This window comes from Populus euphratica, unplaced genomic scaffold, assembly GCF_000495115.2.
Source record: "Populus euphratica unplaced genomic scaffold, PopEup_1.0 scaffold80.1, whole genome shotgun sequence".
NCBI classification, from domain to species: Eukaryota; Viridiplantae; Streptophyta; class Magnoliopsida; order Malpighiales; family Salicaceae; genus Populus; species Populus euphratica.
Window position 1 is genome coordinate 717,787 of NW_011499960.1, and position 22,803 is coordinate 740,589.

At 31.1% G+C, this 22,803-nt stretch overlaps 1 protein-coding gene across 2 annotated transcripts; it reads left to right on the forward strand.

Moving 5' to 3' along the window:
• Positions 1 to 12,659: 12,659 nt before the first annotated feature.
• Positions 12,660 to 16,819, forward strand: LOC105138660 (Aldolase-type TIM barrel family protein). 2 transcript variants are annotated; one of them, XM_011044814.1, is made up of 7 exons: positions 12,660 to 12,672; positions 13,353 to 13,581; positions 14,520 to 14,732; positions 15,142 to 15,237; positions 15,717 to 15,862; positions 15,969 to 16,188; positions 16,300 to 16,819. In XM_011044814.1, the coding sequence occupies exons 2-7, from the start codon at positions 13,447 to 13,449 to the stop codon at positions 16,486 to 16,488; spliced, it is 999 nt and encodes a 332-aa protein (XP_011043116.1). In that variant the 5' UTR covers positions 12,660 to 12,672; positions 13,353 to 13,446; the 3' UTR covers positions 16,489 to 16,819. The 2 variants fall into 2 exon arrangements, with proteins under 2 accessions (XP_011043116.1, XP_011043115.1); XM_011044813.1 differs by lacking the exon at positions 12,660 to 12,672 and having other exon boundaries at positions 13,292 to 13,581.
• The last annotated feature ends 5,984 nt before the right edge of the window (positions 16,820 to 22,803 follow it).

The window sequence follows — 22,803 nt, forward strand, 5'->3', positions numbered from 1 at the left end:
TACAACTTTCATGTTTTCGAGTGGCTCCTTAATTGACGTTATCAATGACGTTTTGGGCAAAACATCATGCAAGACTCCATATATTATAAATATTATTTAATTTAAAAAAAAAATTCATCCATACAAAAAATAAAAATAATTTATAAATAAGTTAAAAAAACTCTTCAAATTTAAATACATAACTAAAAAGATAATTGTCATTTAAAAGAGATTCTTCAAATAAAATGAAATAGAGAAAGGGTATTAATTTAAATATAAATTAAAAAATAAAAAACCATAAAAATAATAATAAATTTTCAAAAATAGAAGAAAAAAAAAAGGCAAAGGCGAGGTTGTGCTAAGCCTAGCAAGCCAAACCAACATGTTTCATCCAGAATTGTCAAAAAATTGACACTGGTCAAAAAGTTTTGTTTTATGATTCTCAACTCTATGCATTCCCTAAAGAGCTAAGATTAAGATGGACCAATCCTTATGGGGCCTGTGATATTGAGAATTCAATGAATGACAATGATTTTAAGGAAAATGGACATCGTTTGAAAGCTTACTTTGATAATTTTCCTAGTGAAAATGAATCAGCTGGTTTGAATGATCTTGTAGATAAAGGTTGATTATTTTGTTTTTCTCACATTGTTTTTGTGTTTCTTTTTGAGTGATTTTTGCTAGTTTCTCTCACCCCGGTCAAATGGCGGATAACGGTACTCCGTGACTTAAGTCGGTTCTTTCAGTTTCCCACAATAACTGATATTTGTGTATATATTTGTGCAATTCTTTGAATCTCTCTTCTAATTCTCATTTGAAAATGGACACTAATCTTGAAAAATTGAAAAAGTATTTTCCCGCTCTGCCTCAGAATGCGATTACAAAAATTTACCGTGCTAGATGTGCAAGATTGAGATTGTTAATGAATCATGGAATTCCTGAAGATATTCGTTGGTTGATTGAAGCAAAGGTCCGATTATCAGGTGAGTCCTCTAATTTCTTTATTTCACACATGCCTGGAACAGGTAAAAGCACTTTTGCAAAGAAACGTCGTGCAAAACGACTAGAAGTCTGTCATCGATGTGCTAGATGGACTTGTAATACACAATGTCGTTCTTTAGGAATGGTATCTATAAACCGTGAAGATAAAATACAATTCATTAAGGATGGCCTGAGTAAGGAGTCTTTAGATAATCTTCTATTGACTCTTGAGACGCATCCTAGTGGAGATGTGCATCGTGCAATTCATGATTTATGGCCACTATTTCATAAAGAACATGATCGACTTAGTCTTGGGAATCTGACTAAAAAAGACCCTGTTTGCCAGTTTTTAAGAAAACTGGATGGGAAGCCTATCCCCGACCCATAGAGGGCGTTTAAGCCGTTCTTGGACGTAAAACCAAGGGAAGATGTGAGCCACAATCACAACTACCTGTACATACACATGTTTTTTTTCAAAAGTAAATAAATAAATAAAAAGAGAGAGAGAGTGTGTGAGACTCTAGCTGGCCTACATATAGATGTTATGATTGCCTTTCTAATTTCTCATCTATAAAACCCTCTTTTCCTTCCTTTCATTTCTACTCAACCCATACATTTAACAAATACAGAAGTGTGTAGAAATGGCAAGTTCCTCAGGTCATCAAATAAGAAATATTTGTGTTTTCGGTGGATCTAGTCCTGGGAAAGAAAAGGAGTTTTTAGAATCAGCAAATCATCTTGGTTAGGTGCTAGCTGAGAGAAAGATTCATTTAGTGTATGGGGGAGGCAGTCTTGGGTTAATGGGAGGTGTGTCAATAGCTGCATTTTTAGGAGGTAGTCAAGTTTTGGGGGTCGTCCCTGAAGCTTTGGCACAAGGGGACATCATTGGAAAAACAATTGGAGAGGAACTTCAGGTCTCCACAATGTCGGCTCGAATGAATGCAATGTTTAACCATGCTGATGCTTTCATTGCTTTACCAGGTGGTCTAGGCACATTGGAAGAGATCTTTCATATTTCCTCTTGGGCTCAATTGCACATTCACCATAAACCCATAGGTTTGTTAAATGTTAATGGTTATTATGATAAGTTGTTGTCTTTTCTTGATCATGCTGTGGAACAGGAATTTCTAACATCTTCTGCACGACAAATCATAATCTCTGCTGCTACTGCTGAACAGTTGATTGACCAACTACAATCTTTCATTCCTGTGATTGATCCTTCCATGAGTCGCATAAATTGGTCATCTACGGGAAGCCGTAAAAAGCTTAGATTGGATTTGAGCCTTCATTTGTGAATTTTTGTGTCTTTTGGTTTTATTATTATGTTTTGTTATTTCTTATTTTTGTTTTAGTGTGTTTCAGGTTTTGTCAGTGTTCGTTATTTCAGGTGATATCTTTTATACTCTATCTTTCTACCTTAGAACATTGAGGACAATGTCTCGTTTTGGTTGGGGGGAGAGGGTAGTAGTTGATAAAAAAAAATTGTTTTTCATTTCATAAAGCATGTGCATAATTGTTGTTACTAGGATGGCAGAGTAAAGGAGTTCTTTTGTTAAAGTGACTCTTGAGACGCATCTTAGTAACCATTCTTAACAAGGTCTATTATAATACTTCCTGAAATATTCAGGTTTACAAACTCTCGTATTGTTACCACTTAATTCTGCTCATATACTTATTTAACATGTATTCTTAAACCTTAATTTACACACACACACTTTAACATATGATTGTGGGTTGCATATTGGATTATTACATTATTTATGTTCTTTTGTTAAAGGTAACAACTAAGGGAAAGGGATTGTATATAATTAAAAAAAAAACATGAAAAAAAAGAAAGAAAAAAAAAAGAAAAAAAAGAAGAAAAAAAAATGATGATAATAAAAATGTAGATAAGTTTGGTTTCGTAGCCTCCCTAACCTAAGCAATTAAGCCCGAAGGGGTGTTTTAACACCTAATACCCTAAAGTCAACTGACTTGGGAGCTATTGGCCCAACGCTTGTTACATGGGTTGAGGAGAAAAGCTTAAGGGAATCAAACATTGCACTATCTACATATCAGTATCTGCGACCCGAGTTACTAAGCTCGTAGGGGTGTCTTAACACCTAATGCCCTAAGACCAACTGGTCTGGGAGTCATTAGCTGAAAGCTCGTTACATGGGTTAAAGATGCATGATGTTTTTAAATTATATGTATATAGATTTTTAAAAAAGAAAAAAAGAAAAAAAAAGACAAAAATAATAATCCCAACCCAAGGAAGTTAACCTTAAACATTAGAACAAAAATTTTGTTTTCTTCCAAGAAAAGCCCCATAATTATGTGTTGATACATTGAGCACAAAAGAAAGGTTTATTAATATCTTGTTAAGAGGTATTGAGCAGATATATAAATTTAATGAGAGTTTGTTTATCTGGATAGATTAATGGAAGTTAAATGATGAATACCTTGCTTTGTGGAATTTGCAAATTGTTTTTCTATTTTACGCTTTGATTACTAGGGACTAGTAATAAGCTGGTTGGGGGGTGTGATTAGTACTTAAAAGTGCATTTTTATCATGGTTTTATATCATCATTTTGCACTTGAAGTATCAATAACTCCTTAACCAAAGCATGTTTTATAATAATATATCTAATAATATAAGATACCTTTAATTTGTGGTAAATGTCTATTTTTAATGCAGGTCTATCACATAAATGAAAGGATTGATTGATGACTTGAAGAACTTAAATTGCATGGATAAAGAGATGGTCAAACTTAGAGAAGAGATGTCGGTGCAATCCAAACTGGAACACTGTTCGGTAATTGGGTCATATCTAGAGCTATATATCTCAGATTTAGGTCCAATTTATATGGATGGAAAGGTAAGACATAGGCCTACAACTTTCATATGGAGCCCAAGATCTAAAAAGGCCATTATCAAGTCCAAATTGTAGCAACAACAAAGAAGCCCGAATCTGTCTTCCAGCCCGAGCACTGTTCGGTATTTTGGCCATATCTGGAGTTCTAGAAGTCCAAATGAGCTGAATTTTTTACACAAGAAAGCTGAGACAATTGCCTACAACTTTCATGTTTGCAACTGGCTCCAGTTTTGACGTTATCAATGACGTTTTGGGCAGACAAGAGAAGATAAGGATTGTCACCAAGTCAAAAGTTGGCCACCCACTTATCAATTAGTCATCAAATCAATAGTTCCCAATTTTGGCCTATAAAAGGAGGCATTTGCCATGCATTTAGGCATCTTGGTGTTCAGATCAAGATCATGCTCTTCCTTTCTCTCTTTGTATTTTTTGTAATGTTTATGCTTTGCTTTCATTAATATCAAGTTTATGCCTTTCATTTCCTTTCCTTTACTTAGTTAACTTTTATGTTGTTATTTTGTTTATCTATTTTGCTTTCTTTCATTATGTCTAGCTAAGTTAGTTATGTCAAGGTGAAAAGGTTACACTAATGGTGTAAGAATAAGTATAGTGTAAACTTAATATGGACTTTAATGTTTGGTACTAACATGTTTTATATTTGTTATCTTGTTCACTTTTTAATACTTTGCTTGTTAAATGACTAATCTTGATTTATGTTGTATAACATTTGGTACAACAAATGCTTGGCACTTTCATAGCCCATAATGTATGGTATAACCGACACCTGAGCTATGAAAGGAACTTGATTTGTTGTTAACATAAGTTATAATCATGAATGCTTGACGAAATTTACAAGTATTAGCATTAATCGAATAAGATGACTAATGTAATCATGTTAACAACGTCAGCCCACCTGTTTTGGGTCTGTGTTTGGCTCAGCCCACTTGTTTAAATAATAATTAATTAATTAATATATATAATAAAAATAAAAAATAAAAAAAATAAAATAAAAAATTTCAAAAATCCTTTTAAAAAAATTGTGATTCTCTCAAATATTTTTCTACCAATTTTGCATAATATCGGGTTCTATATTTACATTGTAAAATACAAATCTGATATTAAAATACTGATTTTCTAAAAAAAAAAGATGACAATTTTTTTTTAAAAAATAAAAAGTCCTTTTGTAAAATTTATGATTTTGTGAAACACTTTTCTACCAATTTTGCATAATATCGGGTTACATAAGTACATTGTAAAATACAAATTTGGTATTAAAATACCAATTTTCTCCGAAAACAATTTCCAAAAAATTTGAAAAGTCCTTTTGAAAAATTTGTGATTTTCTCAAATATTTTTCTATTAATTTTACATAATATCAGGTTATATATTTACATTGTAAAATACAAATCTTGTATTAAAATACCGATTTTCTCCAAAAAAAACTTCTTTTCCAATCTCCCTAGGATCCAGATGTAGACTTTAATATTTGTGGGTGTAAAATTACATGATAAAGTATACCCCTCGGGTATTAAAGATACAAAGTGTAAATAAATGTGTTGTTAATATTTAGACTTTGGAATGATTAGAATTTAACCCAATAAGGTAGAGATTTTTTCATGAAGAGAGATCTACCTTGAGCCTTAGAAAAGACCAACAAATAGAAACCTGACTCAAAAAACAATCAAACAACAATTCAACTTACCTTAGGTAGAGTGCATTAGGATGATACGTCTTCCCCTTGCACAACCAGTCCCTTACTCAGACTCTCGCAGACCATAGGTTCCTAGTAACCATAATACTAGGTGGCGACTCCCAAAAATTAATCATAATTTTCCAACGCACAATACCCTTTATCAGGAGGCACGACAAGAGCCTCCACCGTCACTAAACGCTCGCGCTCCCCACGACAAGAACTTTAAGATGAAAGATTAACGTAAGGATTAAACAATGATAATAATAAATGTCAAGGTTAGAGGATCCACTAATGGTATGTCAAACAATTATAGTATAAACTCTTATTATTCAATTGAAAACCACACATAAGGAGGTTCCAATTAGATTATAAATTGTTAACATGATTACATTAGTCATCTTGTTCAATTAATGCTAATACTTGTAAATCTCATTAGGCATTCATGATTATAACTTATGTTAACAACAAATCAAGTTCTTTTCATAGCTCAGGTGTCGGTTATACCATACATTATGGGCTATGAAAGTGCCAAGCATTTGTTGTACCAAGTGTTATACAACATAAATCAAAATTAGTCATTTAACAAGCAAAGTATTAAAAAGTTGGGTGACCAACTCTTGACTTGGTGACAATCCTTATCTTCTCTTGTCTGCCCAAAACGTCATTGATAACGTTATAATTGGAGCCAGTTGCAAACATGAAAGTTGTAGGAAATTGTCTTAGATTTCTAGGGTAAAACATTAAGGTCATTTGGACTTCTAAAACTTCAGATATGGGCTAAACACTGAACAGTGTTTAGGTTGGAGGATAGATTTGGACTTCTTTATTATTGCTATAATTTGGACTTGAAAATGACCTTTTTAAATCTTGGGCTCCATATCAAAGTTGTAGGCCTATGTCTTACCTTTCCATCCATATAAAATATACCTAAATCCGAGATTTATAGCTCCAGATATGACCTAATTTTTAAATAATGTTATGTTTGGACTGCACCAGCATCTCTTTTCTAAGTTTAGCCATCTCTTTGTCTTTCCAATTTCAGTTCTTAAATTTATCAATCAATCCTTTTATTTATGTGATAGGCCTGTATTTAAAATAAACATTTACCACATATTAAAGGTATCTTATATTATTAGATATGTTATTATAAAACATGCTTTAGTTAAGGAGTTGTTGATATTTCAAGTGCAAAATGATGATATAAAACCTTGATAAAAATGCACTTTTAAGTACTAATCAATTTTGAAATGGTTAAGTGACAACATAGTTTTAACCACAATTGTTGAAAAAGGATTGATTCTGTCATACTCATATTCTACGAAGACATTTGCGACTTCCAAACTGATAAATCCTATTTTGGATGGAAATAATACTAGTCTGAAAATGGTGAAAGCCACTAACCGGTATCGTTCGTCCCCAACTTGCCTTCTTTAGCATTCTTCTTCTTTTTAGCTTCAATGACTTTCCATTTAAAACCCCCATTAGCTACTTTGCATTGACTGATTTTTCCTAGGCCTAACAAATTGACTACCTTTGAAACTGTGTCTTTAAATTTTCATCTGAGGTAGATTTTTCGGCTATTATTTAGAAAATCTAGGATCTGTTCATATTCCTCTATGGTAGGTGTCATATCAATGTTCTTGAAAGTAAAACATCGATAACTAGGATCTCAAAATTTCAGTAGGGCTTTGATTGTTGTTACTTATATTGGTAACCTCATTAGTTGTGCAATTCTCCCATATCGCCTTTCGAAGAGAGTCTCATCCACATATCCTATAATAAACAACAATTTCCGTAAGTCATTTACCATGTGATTTATCCTAGTAATGTAAGGCAACCTACTAGCGTTGATTATTGGACATTTTCTTTTAGCTGTCTGGTTTAGCTTAGATTCTTGCCTAAACTCTTGGAAATATAGGTACTTAGTCATGATTTTAGTTTGGAACCTAGAGTGATTAATTTAACATGATTAATTTTGATGCAAGTGAAAGTATATATCTTGTGAAACAAAGGGTAGGTTGACTATCTAAGTCTAAAAAATGTCTTATATCTACTAGTGATGATCTTTATAAAGATAGTTTGGGGGCGTTGCAAGGAATAGTTAAGGCATGTATGCCCACCAATACCAAACAGGCACTCAAATATACTTTGGGTGTTTCACGCATTTGAACCTTGACCAATAGTCATAAAGCAGATCGCTAACCCCCTTCCTAACTTAATGAGATCATGTGTGCTTCCCAAAAATTAAAGTATGTGATGCATGGGGTAGTTTTATACTATGCATGATCATATATGTACCAAAATTAAAGCATGAATAAATAAAATAAGCTTATTAGTATAAAACACTCAAACCAAACAAAACTCAATTATGAGATAAAAAAAAAGCTTAGTCCACAAGGTCCCTAGTAGAGTCGTCATGCTGTCGCATATGTGCGATGTCGTTGGCGAAAAATCCACTCTTATATTGGTATCTAATGTGGCAAATAAGGAGAGACAAAAAAGTCTTGGTTTTTATCCGTGGAAAGCAAGAATGAGAGTTGCTACCTAGTATTTTGGTCACTAGGAACCTTAACTAGTCTCAGAGATTGGGTACTGGGACTGGTTGCTTAAAAAAATGGTATTAGCACTCCAAATACGTCATACCTAAGATAAGCTGCTTTGTTTTATTGTCTGATAAAATCTAAAGTCTTGTTGTGTTTTCTAGTTGTTTGTCCGTCTATGGTATAAAAAAGTCCTTCTCGGTAAAGTGATCTTTATCTTATTAGGTAAAACCTAACCATTTTAACGTCAATAGAAGAATTTAATATTTGAAATATGTTTTATGTATAAGATCATAACCCAAGATACTAAAAGAAAACAATATATATATATAAAATATATATATATATATATATATATATATATATATATATATATATATTAGAATTTTTGAAATATTGGTCTAGTTTTCGTAACTTTAATAGACTGGTTATTAAAGCCAAAATGCATGCTTATACATATTTTTAAAATTTTTGTTATATGAAAATATGATATATTTTTTTCTTTGAGATACTTGGCTGTATGCGTGAAAACAAAATATTATTTATTTATTTATTTAATGTTTTGACTAAAACCAGGTATTTTAATACCGGATTTTTATCTTTATAGTATAACAATACAAACCAAATATTAATCAAAATATAGTAAAAAAAATTTCAAATAATTTTTAAAGAATTTTCTTTTCTTTTCTTGGTTGAGTTAGACCTAGCCAGCCCAGCCTGGTCACTAGCCCAAGCTAGTGACCCAAGTAAGCCATGCACGCATAAAATGTTAAACATGCATGGAACAATGCTAAAGTAATTATATTACCTTCGTACTGCTCATGCTAGTTTTTGCAGATAGCAAAAACGAGTCCCTGGATAAAGGGTAGAAATATGATCTTTTAGCTTTCTTGTGTTTTCTCTCTTTTTTTTTTTTTAGACTAACATGCATCAATTCTTGTAAAGATAGAGAAAGAAATTTGGCATACCTGGTTTTGGAGAAGTGAAGACTATAGTGGTATTGACCTCTACTATCTAGATCCTCTCCATCCTCTTCTTACCCTTATGCTTTCTCATTGTTTCTCAATCTCTCTATTTTTTTTCCTTACGCTCTCCCTTTCTCCCTCTCCATTTTTTTGTGTTCGATTCCTCCTTTAGGTTTTATAGCCAGAGGTCGTAGGTGTTTTTTGTAACGGCCAGCAAGTGTCTCGGTGGCGAGGGATGTTAGACGCGAGATGTGCCTCCTGATTGAAAATGGTTCTATTGTCGCTGCTAACGTCTCTTGCCTTTACTACCCAGTTGTTTGATTTAAAGAAGACAATGAATAGTGCTTCAAAGAAACATCACCTTTTGGATACTTCTGATTTAGTCATTGAATTTTTTGCAATTCTGTAATCAAATCTCACAGAAAAATTGATTTAAAAATCAATTTTTCTTACAATCAAACTCTCTATAAATTCAGTTAAATCTTATATAAAATTTTATTAAGTCTATAAATCTCTGATTTTAGACTTTTCTTTCTTAAAAATTAAATTTTCCTTGTCAATAGGGCTCACACCAGTTATTGAGTCCATATACTGTTAAATATCAATTCTTGTATTTTCGAACATCCTCAACCAATTTCTAGCTATTTTATGGACGTTTCAATATTTTTTTTCACTCATATTATTTTTTGGATTCCTTCCGAATATATTTTTTTAATATGTAATTTTTTATAAATATTTTTTTATTTTTCATACAGGAACTCAAAAATAGGTAACAACAATGACTAGAAATGTTCCTGTGAACTCTTTGATTTCTAAGAGAATGATGTCAAATTTCTAATTCCCTAGAATTTTATAGCCTAGAAAAATCTATCATTCAAAGCACTTAATTATCTGTTAAGGCTAGAAAAGAACAAAACCTTTTGTTACAGGGCATGTAAACAAAATATGGTCTTTATTTTCATCTGCATGGTTGCAAATGAACATTTTATGTTAATCACACTTCCCATCCTTGTTTTGTAACTTAATTTTAATCTTCATTTCGATCAATTTCTTTTTTAAAAATACAAGAATTTCTCATAAATGCATTTTGACACTATTTGGCCTTTTTTTTTTTTTTACTTTTTTGCTTATTGTATGCATGTTGATAAATTTTCATAATAATAAAAAAAGATTCTAAGAAAAATTATCGAAATTCAATCAACAAAAAAAAAACTTTCAGTCAGTATAGTGATAATTGAGAAAATGATGAGGGATTAACGAGGGAAATCTAATACCGGTCTAAGGGATACAATCCTAAGTGTGCAAAGAGGTTTAAAAGCACTAAGCTATTGAATAAAGCCATGAAAGATTCTACATGTATGGTCTCTTGTGTTTGCACTTGAGTTTTGATATTGAGTTTTAAATGATTGATTTTGTTCGTTTTAGTATAGCTACAAGATGCTGCTTTGATATTTAGACTTCTTTATATAAGTTACTGGACAAACAAATTTCTTTCAATCATAAAATTTAAAAAAATTTAAAAAACTTTTGTTAATGGGCTTATCATCTACTTGCCTAAATTTTAGCCATAAAAAAGGTGGTTGATAAATTAAATTAAGGTTTTTTGGGATAAAAAACTATTTTTTTTAATAGAAATTGTAATGGGCACTCATAAGTTGAATTTCTTGATATCAGGTTTCATCAGGTATTTATGAGCTATTCATCAGGTTTCGAGTATCTATATAAGTATTTATTTTCTATATAAAAAAAGTTTAGTTCCAAACAAATTCAATATAAAAAGATGTAATTAAGAAAAAAAAGTTAATAAAAAGAAGGAGAAAAAACAATTAGCAAAATTGGTAAGACAACTAAACTCTAAGACTCAGATCATGTGAATTAGATAACTTAATAGAAAATAAATTGAAAAAGATTACAAATCTTAATTCTAAAGCAATCCAACACTAAAGGAAGAAACACAACAAATATTAAATTAAAAAATAAAAATCCTAAAAAAAATTCAAGACAACATAGGCTAATTTGCCAAACTCGAGATCTAAGTGATGAAACTACGATAAACAAATATAAAAAAATTTGAAGACAATAATGAAGCCTAATACGAAAAGAACTCCAACGTTGAATGATGGAACTAAAAAAGAAAAATTAATCTCCAGCCAATCTATTGTTAAATGATAAATTAAAAAAAAGTTTTAAAAATCTACCAAAGTAAATTTAACAAAGAAAAATAAATAAAAAAATTGAGATAACCAAAGTTATTTTTAAAATTAGTAAGAAATTCTATAGAAAACAAATAAATAAAAATAACAAATCCAATCTGCAATTGAATAAAAGTAGAATGATGAAACTAAAAATACATAAGTTAAAAAAAAAAACCCAGGCAAACCTAGGTAAGTCTCTAAAATTTACAATTCATGAATTCCTAAACTTGGATAATAGATCCAATATCCAATTGGATAAAAGTAGAATGATGAAGCTAAAGAAGCATGAGTTTAGGGGGAAAAAAAAAGTCGAAGCAAACCCAGGTAAGTCTCTAAAACATGAGTTGATTTCTAAAATTTGCAATCCATGAATTTTTAGATTGGGGCTCAATCAAGAAGTTAAATTTCTAACCAATTTAATTTTGAAGGATGAAATAAGATGAAAAATATCAATTTAAAAAATTTATCAAAGTAAAAAAATATCAATAAAAAAAATAGAAATAAAGCTTGATAGGAAAAAAACTCATGGGAGTGAAGATGTAAAAAAAAAAATCAATTTAAATAATTATCTAAAATAAAACAAATAACAATAAAAAAATATGGACCAAATTTGAAAGATGAAAAAAATGATAAAATTAAAAAATAATTTTAAATAAAATAAATAGTAACCAAAAAAACATATACTAAATTTAAAAGAATAACAAATTGAAGGGTTGAGTTGAAATCTTAAAAGGATAAGAGAAAAGAAAAAGAAGAAAATTAAAAAAGAAGAAGATTGTTGTCTGCAAACCGGAGGTCCGTTGGCCGCATGTGCCGCCATATTATAGAGCGAAGGCAAAGAGGATTCAAATATCATCATGGAAGGTGACATCTGGTTACGAGATGAATATGCATGCATCACTCAAAAAACATAAGTACCAACCACTTGTTCACGTGAGTGTTGAATGAGTTGTGTAGTGTTTTTTTTTTAATAATATTTAATTTCTATTTAAATAAAAAATTCTCCTAATTGAACTTGATATTAACCGAAAAACTTCAATAAAATGATGAAAAAGCCCTTTAAGATAGTTTTGTATATCTTTCCTTTAAAGATAATTAAGTAATTTTACCATATTAAAAAATTGAATGTAATTTTTTGGGTAAATTTATCATTACACTATTATAATTAATAATTTTTTATAAATAGATTCACAACAATTTTATTCCAAGATTTTTTGTTTATTCCAAGATTTTTTGTTTGTTAATTGTTTAATCAGGTAGTCCCTCCCTATGATATTACCAAATTATATACTTTTTCTTAATCTTTGTTATTATGTATAAATCAATTATATTTTGTTTTAAAAATATCTTTAATTCAATTTTTCATTTTATCTATTAATTATTTAATTTATTAAAAAATAAAAAAAATAAATAGACACAAATAATTAAATTATAAATGCGTTCTATAATTGATATAATTAATTTGTTTTGCCAAGTTATAATAACTTATAATAACTAAGTTATAATAATCTCATAATGTAATTATAATTGTTTTTAAAAATATTTTTTATTAAAAAATATATCAAAATAATATTTTTAATAATTTTTAATATTAATATATCAAAATAATCTAAAAATATAAAAACTTATTAATTTATTTTTTTAAATTATTTTAAAAACACAAAAACAAACCAATCTATATATGTATACAAAACGAAATTAGATGCGGCAGAAGGCGGCCGCGGCTTGAAATATAAAAAAAGCCCAGGAATCTACCTCGCCTGCGTTAAAAAGCCACATGGATTAATGAATATGATCATTCATTTAATCCCTTATTTTAAAATAATGTTATAATGTGATCCCTTGTTTTGAAAAACTTACATATCAGTCCCTTATTGTCTCAGAACTTGCTGACGTTTTTCATGTAAAATGTTTCTCCATGTTTATTTAAGGTCCCATTATGATTTGTTTTCTTCAAGAGCTTAATTTTCAAATGATACAAAGAGTAAAAAAGGTTGGATTAAATTATAAAATGATTAAAACATCAGTGATTAAAGAATAATTTACTCTGAACTAAGAAGACAAATTTTCTTTCTGCTTACGTGTAGAAAATGGGAAAAGCTAAGCAGGGTGGTAGAGAGTGAGAAAAAGATGATCGATTTAAGATTAACCACTAAATAATAATACTAGTGAATTCAACTTAAGATTGATCAATTTATTTCAAGAACTATAATTGGAGAGTGGTAGAGAGTGAGAAAGATGGGTTGGAGAGGGATTCTGGGTTTTGAATATGGGATTGTACAAGCGCCATTAGGACCTGATATTTCAGGTCCAGAGCTTGTTGCTGCTGTTGCTAATGCTGGTGGGCTTGGTTTGCTTAGAGCTCCTGATTGGGTATGTTTCTTCTTTTGTTTTGTAATCACTGTTATCAAGAAATGTGTTCTATGATCGATCAATGGTGTTTAGTGAATGGCGTTCTTTAATTTTTGTTGCTTCTGATATTTGCTGATCATTCCCTGAACTATGTTTTGAAATTTGTCTTTTAAGTTATGAAAGTGCAAAATTAGAGAGTATAAAGCTGGGTTTTCATTGGATAGCGAGTGAACAGACACTAACACTTAGCCTGGCAATGGACTGTGGTTGGTTATCTAGGCTGATTCATCCTGGCATTGGAATTCACTCTTGCTCTAAAATTATGAACTTTGATGAATACTTGTATAAAGGAGCTTATCAATTTAAAAAAAAAAGAGAGAGGAAGCTAGCAAATTTATATACATCTAATAGCCTTAAGTTTTTCGCTCAGCAAAACAACTACAAGACTGTTTCATAGTTTTATACAAATAGGACAATAATCTTTCATGAAGAAAGGAAGATTGAGGTTTGAGTCCTGGAAATGATTGTAGGGTTATTAACTTTTAGATGGCTAGACTGCTGATTAAATGTAAAAAGTTGTACTATTTGGGATGCCTCTACTTGTACAACAAATTGGAAGAGTTTATGGTGGCTATGCAGTGTATGTCTAGAAGATTGTTCTAGCATGCATCCTATTTTTTTAAATTTCCATATCCTACAAATAACAGCACTGCAGATGATGTAACTGTATCTCATTTTCCATGGGCCCCTATTCGTAATGTGGGAGTGAGTTAAGGTCCAGCTTCAAATTCTTCATGTATTTTGAAAAAAAAGTTACGTTCTTAGCATTACACGCAGAATAGATGTTTGAATATTGCAGATTACTTACTATGTATTCTAATTTTTAGCACAGAATCTATCACCGAAAAGAAAAAAAATCTAATCACAGGAGATGATAGTCTCAAATTTCTTTTTATCAGGAATCACCTGATTACTTACGGGAACTGATAAGGAAAACACGAAGCTTAACTGACAAACCATTTGGGGTTGGTCTTGTTCTGGCATTTCCACATGAGGAGAATCTAAAGGTTATATTGGATGAGAAGGTAGCCGTTTTGCAAGTTTATTGGGGTGAATGTTCAAAAGAGCTTGTGCTTGAGGCTCATCTTGCTGGAGTCAAGGTTGTTCCACAAGTAAGTCTCACATATATATTTTGGCCAGCATGAATAAGATTTCTCTATCCTGCAAATCTTGATTGGTTATATATCAAACAGGCACTTAGACAGCCAGAGTCATGTAGAGTTTAATCTTTATGTATCTTATTTTTAGACACCCTTGTATTCATAACCAGCACAATAATCATGCTTTTTTGGATGCTTAGTGGTGAATCGTGAACCAGGCTACTAAGATGTAGCTCAAAAGGAGATAATATTCTGAACATGCTATACCATAATATGATTTATAGAATTCAGAGGAACAGAGTTATATTACGTGCATTGCTTTCCTTGATTTGACTTTAAGCTAGTTTCTATTGAATATTGTCTTACATTGCCCTCTGTTTTCTTGTTGAAGTCTAACAAATCATTTGTAAATCCATTGGAGGTTGGGAGCTTTGAAGATGCAAGAAAAGCAATAGATGCTGGTGTAGATGGAATTATTGTCCAAGGACGTGAAGCTGGAGGGCATGTAATTGGTCAGGTATGAGAGTTTCTGCTGTTCATAATTTAATTACTATATTTGTTTAGAGATTGTATGGTTATTGCTTGCCATTGTTTGGGGAGTTGATGATAGTGGGGCAGGGATGATCAAGTAGTAAAACTAAGGGCTGAGAAAATTATTTACTCCCTTCTAGAATTCTCTGCCATCAAAAAGTATTCTGCCCAAATAAATTATTTTGATGATCTGATGATTAAAGTGTTACCAGAGATTCAACTTAGCTGGTTTCACAAATCAGCAAACTTCGTTACTCATAATTGAAAACATTGTAATATATTGGAGATCTTTTTGAGCACAACATATGTCAATCTGTATGTGATTTCTTGATCTGCTATTCTGTTTTTCTCCTTGTTTGTTACTTCTCATACTGCTTTCATGATCTTAAATTGTTGAATGCCTTTCTAACCTTGACTGTTCAGGAATGATGAATCCCTTTGAATTTGTTGTTGATATACTTTTAGGAAGGTTTAATTTCAATATTGCCAAGAGTAGTAGACCTTGTTGGTGATCGTGATATACCTGTAATTGCTGCTGGAGGTATTGTTAATGCACGTGGCTATGTTGCAGCTTTGGCTCTTGGAGCTAAAGGGGTCTGTCTAGGCACGAGGTATGAAGAACCATCCTCTCACATACTTAAAAACTTTGCAGTTTACAGTCTTTCATGTTCGTTTTTATATTTACCTGTGGTCTTAAAACTAAAATCATATGCACAGGTTTGTTGCCACTGAGGAAAGCAATGCTCATCCCACATACAAAAGGAAGTTAGTTGAGCTTGATAGAACTCAATATACAAATATATTTGGTCGGGCGAGGTGGCCGAATGCACCACAGCGTGCTCTGGTTACTCCTTTCTTCAATGATTGGAAGTCCCTTCCACCTCATGAAAATGAGATCAACCAACCAGTCATTGGTCGTTCAACAATTAATGGAGAGGTGAGTCTTTCTGATCTTTTCTTCCGTGCTTTGAGGTTTTAATCCTAAACACTTACCATTGCTTTCAAGGCCAACATAAATCCCTTGTTAATATCGTATCTTCACAAATAGGAAAAAGAGATTTGGCGTTTTGGAGGTTCTGTTCCTAATGTGACCACCACAGGTGACATTGAGAGCATGGCAATGTATGCAGGTCAAGGAGTAGGCCTTATCAAAGAAATTTGGCCTGCATCTGAAGTGATTAAAAGGCTAGTTGAAGGAGCTCAACAACTGATCCGTGAAGAATTTGCTGGTCTGTAATTCAACTAAGTTACAAAGCCCAGGTTAACTTTCAAATAGTGCTTGATCTGATTTCTTACATTGATGGATTGCTCACTCAAGCCTGTAAGGATGTTAAGAATTTAACCATTTTGAAATAATGCACGAAAATGTTTGGCAATCTGCTGATATGCAATAATCCTTTCCACAAAAAAGTGTAGCAATAATTTTATCAATTCCTTCTGAGCTTGTTTGATTTCTCAGAAAGGCCATTTGTTCACCAGAACACTCTGCAATAAGTTTGGAGGAGTTGTCCAATGATGGAATTACATGCTTATACTCAAGTGCTCTCCACAGACACTTTTTTCTCTAACACACCAGTTTCCTGACTAAATGTTTGGCAGGCAGACGAAGCTTCATTGGATGGAGCTGACGTGGGTTCATATTCCTTCAATAAAACGTTTTGTCTGCACTCTGCAATAATAGTTCATTTGGGAAATTACCATAAACTCCCTACTTTGTTTTCGACTGCATTTCTTGATGCAAAATTTGGAATTTTCATAAATCCTTCAATTTGGACATGAATGGCCTGCCTTTATTGGACAATAGTGACTATTCTGTTTGCATTTGGGAATGGCTACCCCATATCCGACTTGTTTTTTCTGGTCCATTGAAAAAACTTATCCTTAGCATACAGGAGCTTGGATTTCACTTCATACTAATACATCTTTTAATTGTTTAACTCTCACGTTAAAAATACACTAAAAATAATATTAAAATTATTATAATAAATTAGATTATAAAAAAAAAATTGAAACTCTCTTGATATACTCTTCACATTCACAAATCTTTTGATTAATGATTAAATGGTCTCCCGATATCAGACAATAATGGCTATTTCGTCTATATTTGGGAATGACTACCCCATATCATACTTGTCTTTTTGGTTTCCATTTGAAAAAACCTATCCTCAGGATACAGGGAGCCTGAATTTTATCAAAGAGCTTGGATTTCACCTCATACTAATACATTTCTCAGCTATTTAAAACACTCATGATTGAATATTGTACACATAAAATCTTCCACATTAAAAGTACTCTAAAAAAAATATAAAAATTATTATAATAAATTATATTACAAGAAAAAGTTGAAACTCTTTAGACATGCTCTTCACAGGCACAAATCTTTTGATTAATGGTTAGATGGCCTACCTGTATCAGACAATAATGGCCATTTCGTCTACACTTGTGAATGACTACCCCATATCATACTTGCCTTTTTGGTCCCTATTTGAAAAAACCTATCGTAAGGATACAGGGAGCCTGAATTTCATCAGGGAGCTTGGATTTCACCCCATAGTGATACATCTCTTAACTATTTAAAACACTCATGACTGAATATTGTACATATAAAATCTCCCACATTAAAAATACACTAAAAAAATATTAAAATTATTATAATAAATTATATTACAAGAAAAAAGTTGAAATTCTCTTGACATGCTCTTCACATGCACAAATCTTTTGATTAATGGTTAGATGGCCTACCTGTATCAAACAATAATGACTATTTCGTCTACACTTGGGAATGACTACCCCATATCATACTTGCTTTTTTGATCCCTATTTGAAAAAACCTATTCTCAGGATACAGGGAGCCTGAATTTCATGAGGGAGCTTGGATTTCACCCCATACTGATACATCTCTCAACTGTTTAAAACACTGATGACTGAATATTATACACATAAAATCTCCCACATTAAAAATACACTAAAAAGAATATTAAAATTATTATAATAAATTATATTACAAGAAAAAGTTGAAATTCTCTTGACATGCTCTTCATATGCATAAATCTTTTGATTAATGGTTAGATGGCCTACCTGTATCAGACAATAATGACTATTTTGTCTACACTTGGGAATGACTACCCCATATCATACTTGCTTTTTTGGTTCCCATTCGAAAAAACCTATCATCAGGATACAAGGAGCCTGAATTTCATCAGGCAGCTTGGATTTTACCCCATACTGATACATCTTTCAACTGTTTAAAACACTCATGACTGAATATTGTACACATAGAATCTCCCACATTAAAAATACATTAAAAAAATATTAAAATTATTATAATAAATTATATTACAAGAAAAAGTTGAAACTCTCTTGACATGCTCTTCACATGCACAAATCTTTTGATTAATGGTTAGATGGCCTACCTGTATCAGACAATAATGGCTATTTCGTCTACACTTGGGAATGACTACCCCATATCATACTTGCTTTTTTGGTCCCCATTTGAAAAAACCTATCCTTAAGATACAGGGAGCTTGAATTTCATTAGGGAGCTTGGATTACACCCCATACTGATACATCTCTCAACTGTTTAAAACACTCATGCTGAATATTGTACACATAAAATCTTCCACATTAAAAATATACTAAAAAATATATTAAAATTATTATAATAAATTATATTACAAGAAAAAGTTGAAACTCTTTAGACATGCTCTTCACATGCACAAATCTTTTGATTAATGGTTAGATGGCCTACCTGTATCAGACAATAATGGCTATTTCGTCTACACTTGGGAATGACTACCCCATATCATACTTGCTTTTTTGGTCCCCATTTGAAAAAACCTATCCTTAAGATACAGGGAGCTTGAATTTCATTAGGGAGCTTGGATTACACCCCATACTGATACATCTCTCAACTGTTTAAAACACTCATGCTGAATATTGTACACATAAAATCTTCCACATTAAAAATATACTAAAAAATATATTAAAATTATTATAATAAATTATATTACAAGAAAAAGTTGAAACTCTATTGACATGCATTTCACATGTACAAATCTTTTGATTAATGGTCAGATCTAAAACTTGTTTTGGATGAAAAGATATTCATATGAGCTCAAAAGCTTTAATTGTGTTATTAAATCTTAGATTTCATTTGGAAAAAAAAAAGAAAGGACTTTGATCCTTTTTTTTTAAATTTTATTTTATGATGAAAATGACTTTGATTCCTTGCTTCCTTGATTTTATTTGAATTGTTTTATAGAATTTTCAAGTATTTGTGTTTGGTCTTCATTCTTAGCATTTTCTTCTCTTTTCTCTTTTGTTTCTTTCTTCCTATTATTGTCTTCTTTGCTTGCATCATTCTTTTTAATTTCACTGATAGATAAGTTATATGCGATTTATCTCAAATGTCCTTTATCTAAAGTGTATTTTAGAAAAATTAACATGAAAATGACTTGAAACACCTTTAGTTAAAAAGATATTAAAGTAAACACCATGAAATGTATTTAAACTGAGTTTTTAAATTAAATTATGCACAAGCACAATAAATTTAATATAGGTCTAAACCTCAATAAATTTATTTTGTTTAGTCATAGAGAGCTTTGAGTCATGGGCATGACTTGTAGAAATTATAATGTTTACAAACGCCCTCATGATTAATTTACTTTTGTAGTTTTGGGGCAATAATTTAATTTATCTTGAAATTATCCTTTCTAACTTGGAATTATGGTGGGATCAAAATAATTTAATTTATCTTGAAATTATCCTTTCTAACTTGGAATTATGGTGGGATCAAAATGTTAGTGTGAGTCATAATTATCATTAAGGTTTAGACTCTATTCTACCATCACCTTCACGTATGGCAATCATTGGAACACCAACCCATATAAATGAATCTCTCACTAATTATACTATTTCTAAATCATTAACCTCTAAAATAGTTGAAGCTTTGTCTAAAACTCAGACCCCAACCATCATCTCTAAACCTATGGCTTTAGTAATTAGCATGAAGTTTGATGGTTTCAACTATGACATATGGTCCTAACTTGTCAAGATGTACATATCTAGCTACGATAAGTTGGGTTACATCAATAATAAACTAACCATGTCTTCTCATACTGATTTATCCTTTTGAAAATGGGGCACTAACAACACCGTTATCGAAGGATGGCTGATCAATTCCATGGATTCAACCTTAATTAGAAATTTCATTAAGTTCCTTACAGCCAAATAGGTGTGGGACTTTGCTTCCACCACCTATTTTTATGATGGGGACACCTATCAGGTTTATGATTCTTGATGTCGTGTCTCATGTCTCTACCAAGCAGATGGATCCTTCAAAAAATATTATATTAGCTTGTAAAGGCTTTAGCGTGAGATTGATTTTAGACATCAAAATCTAATGGAATTCCCTGCTAACATTCAAAGGTATAATTATCTCATTTATGAAGATCAAGTCTATGTACTTTTAGATGGTCTTGATGATAAACTAGATAACATTTGTAGTGATATGTTGCAATTGCACTTGTTTTCTATTGTAGGGAAAGCTTATGCTTATTTTTGTAGATAAGCCTTCGGAGAAATGTTGATGAACTTAAGTGATCATAAACCAGTAACCTCTTTAAAAGAAGCGTTTGTTTGTTTTTTTTTTTGAAATGCCTTAAGCCTAGGATCACCAGATCAACCCCTTAACATACTAGAAAATCTAGCTCTAAAGCTCAATCATCATTTGATCGATAAAAGTGCACTCATTATGGCAATACGAAGTGTACACATGAAAATTGCTTCTAATTGCATAGATATCCTGTCTGGTAGCATGAGCTTTAAGCTAAAAATAATAAAAAAAAACAATGTTAACATAACTGCAAACATAGGTAAAGTTGTTGTAGCTGTAGCCAAACCATATCTCTTTCTTATCCTTTAATAGAAGTCCTCCTTTATAAATCAAGGTAATCTTTATGATGCCTTCATTAATCATCGCTACAATATCGAATATGATGATTAATTACTTGATTCTAAGGCCACAAATCATATGACCTTTGACCTGCGGATCTCTTATAGCATTATCTTTTATGACACACTTGTGACGCTATCATCCTCTCTTTATTTATACAATACTTTACTTGTTTATTCATTAACTCACAAGATACTATCTGTAAGCCAAATTACTACAAACCTTAATTGTGTGGTATTCACATTTGCTAATTTTTATTATATAAAAAATATTCTCACTAAGAAAATAATTAGACATGATAGCTTTGGTTGTGACATTGTTGTTTAGGACATCCATCATTTGGGTATCTAAGAAATTTATTTCTTGATTTAGTTTCTAATACGAAGGCTTCTGAATGACATTATGATACTTGTATTTTAGCCATTAATTATAAAGATAGTTATCCATTAAGTATGAGTAAAAGTGATACTCATTTCACTTTAATTTATTTTGATGTATGAGGACCATTTTTTATTTTTATTACCTCTAGTGTATATTGATTAATGACATTCAAAAATGATTGCGCACAAATGACCTAGTTATATTTGTTAAAACATAAAGATGATGTATTTAAGTTTTTTCAATCATTTTATACTATTATTCAGACTTAGTTTTCTACTCTTATCCAAATTCTTTATTCTAATAATAGTGAAGAATATGTAAATCATCACTTTTAGTCTTACTTTCAACTCCACGACCTTATCTATGAGACTTCATAGCTATAGACGCCATAACAAAATGAGGTAATTGAAAGGAAAAAATGACATACTTTTGATACTATTCAAGCTCTTCTTCTTAATGCATATGTTACAAGATATTATCCCAATGTAATTACCACTATAATTCATATGATCAACCATCTTCTGACATGACCAAAAAATTTATGTCTTCTTCTAAGTGTAGGAGTGTTAAAGTAATAAATAATCCAGCAAGACCGGGGTTGAACCACCGAGAAGTTAATTATATAAATTATAAATAACAACAATACAACAATAATAACAATAATAATACTAATAATAGTAGTAATAATAATAGTAGTAATAATAGTAGTAGTAGTAGTAATAGTAGTAGTAGTAGTAGTAGTAGTAGAACAAGAAGAAGAAGTTGATGAGAACTTTGAGATTGAAAATCAATTCCAGTAATGGTATTTTAAATAAGTATAGTATAAACTCTTATTACTCAAATGGAAACCACACACAAAGGAGGTTCCAACAGATTATAAATTGTTAACATGAGTTAGTTATTTTATTTGAATAATACTAATAATTATAAATGTTGTCAGATATTCATGATTATAACTTATGTTAACAACAAATCAAGTTCCTTTCATAGCACAGGTGTCGGTTATACCATTCAGATTGTGCTATGAAAGTACCAAGCATTTGTTATACCAAGTGTTAAATAATGTAAATCTAGATTAGTCATCTAACAAACAAAGTATTAAAGAGTGAACAATATAACAAATAGGAAACATGTTAATATCAAACATTAAAGTCCATGTTAAGTTTACACTATTCTTATTCTTACACTATTAGTGTAACCTTTTCACCTTGACATAAT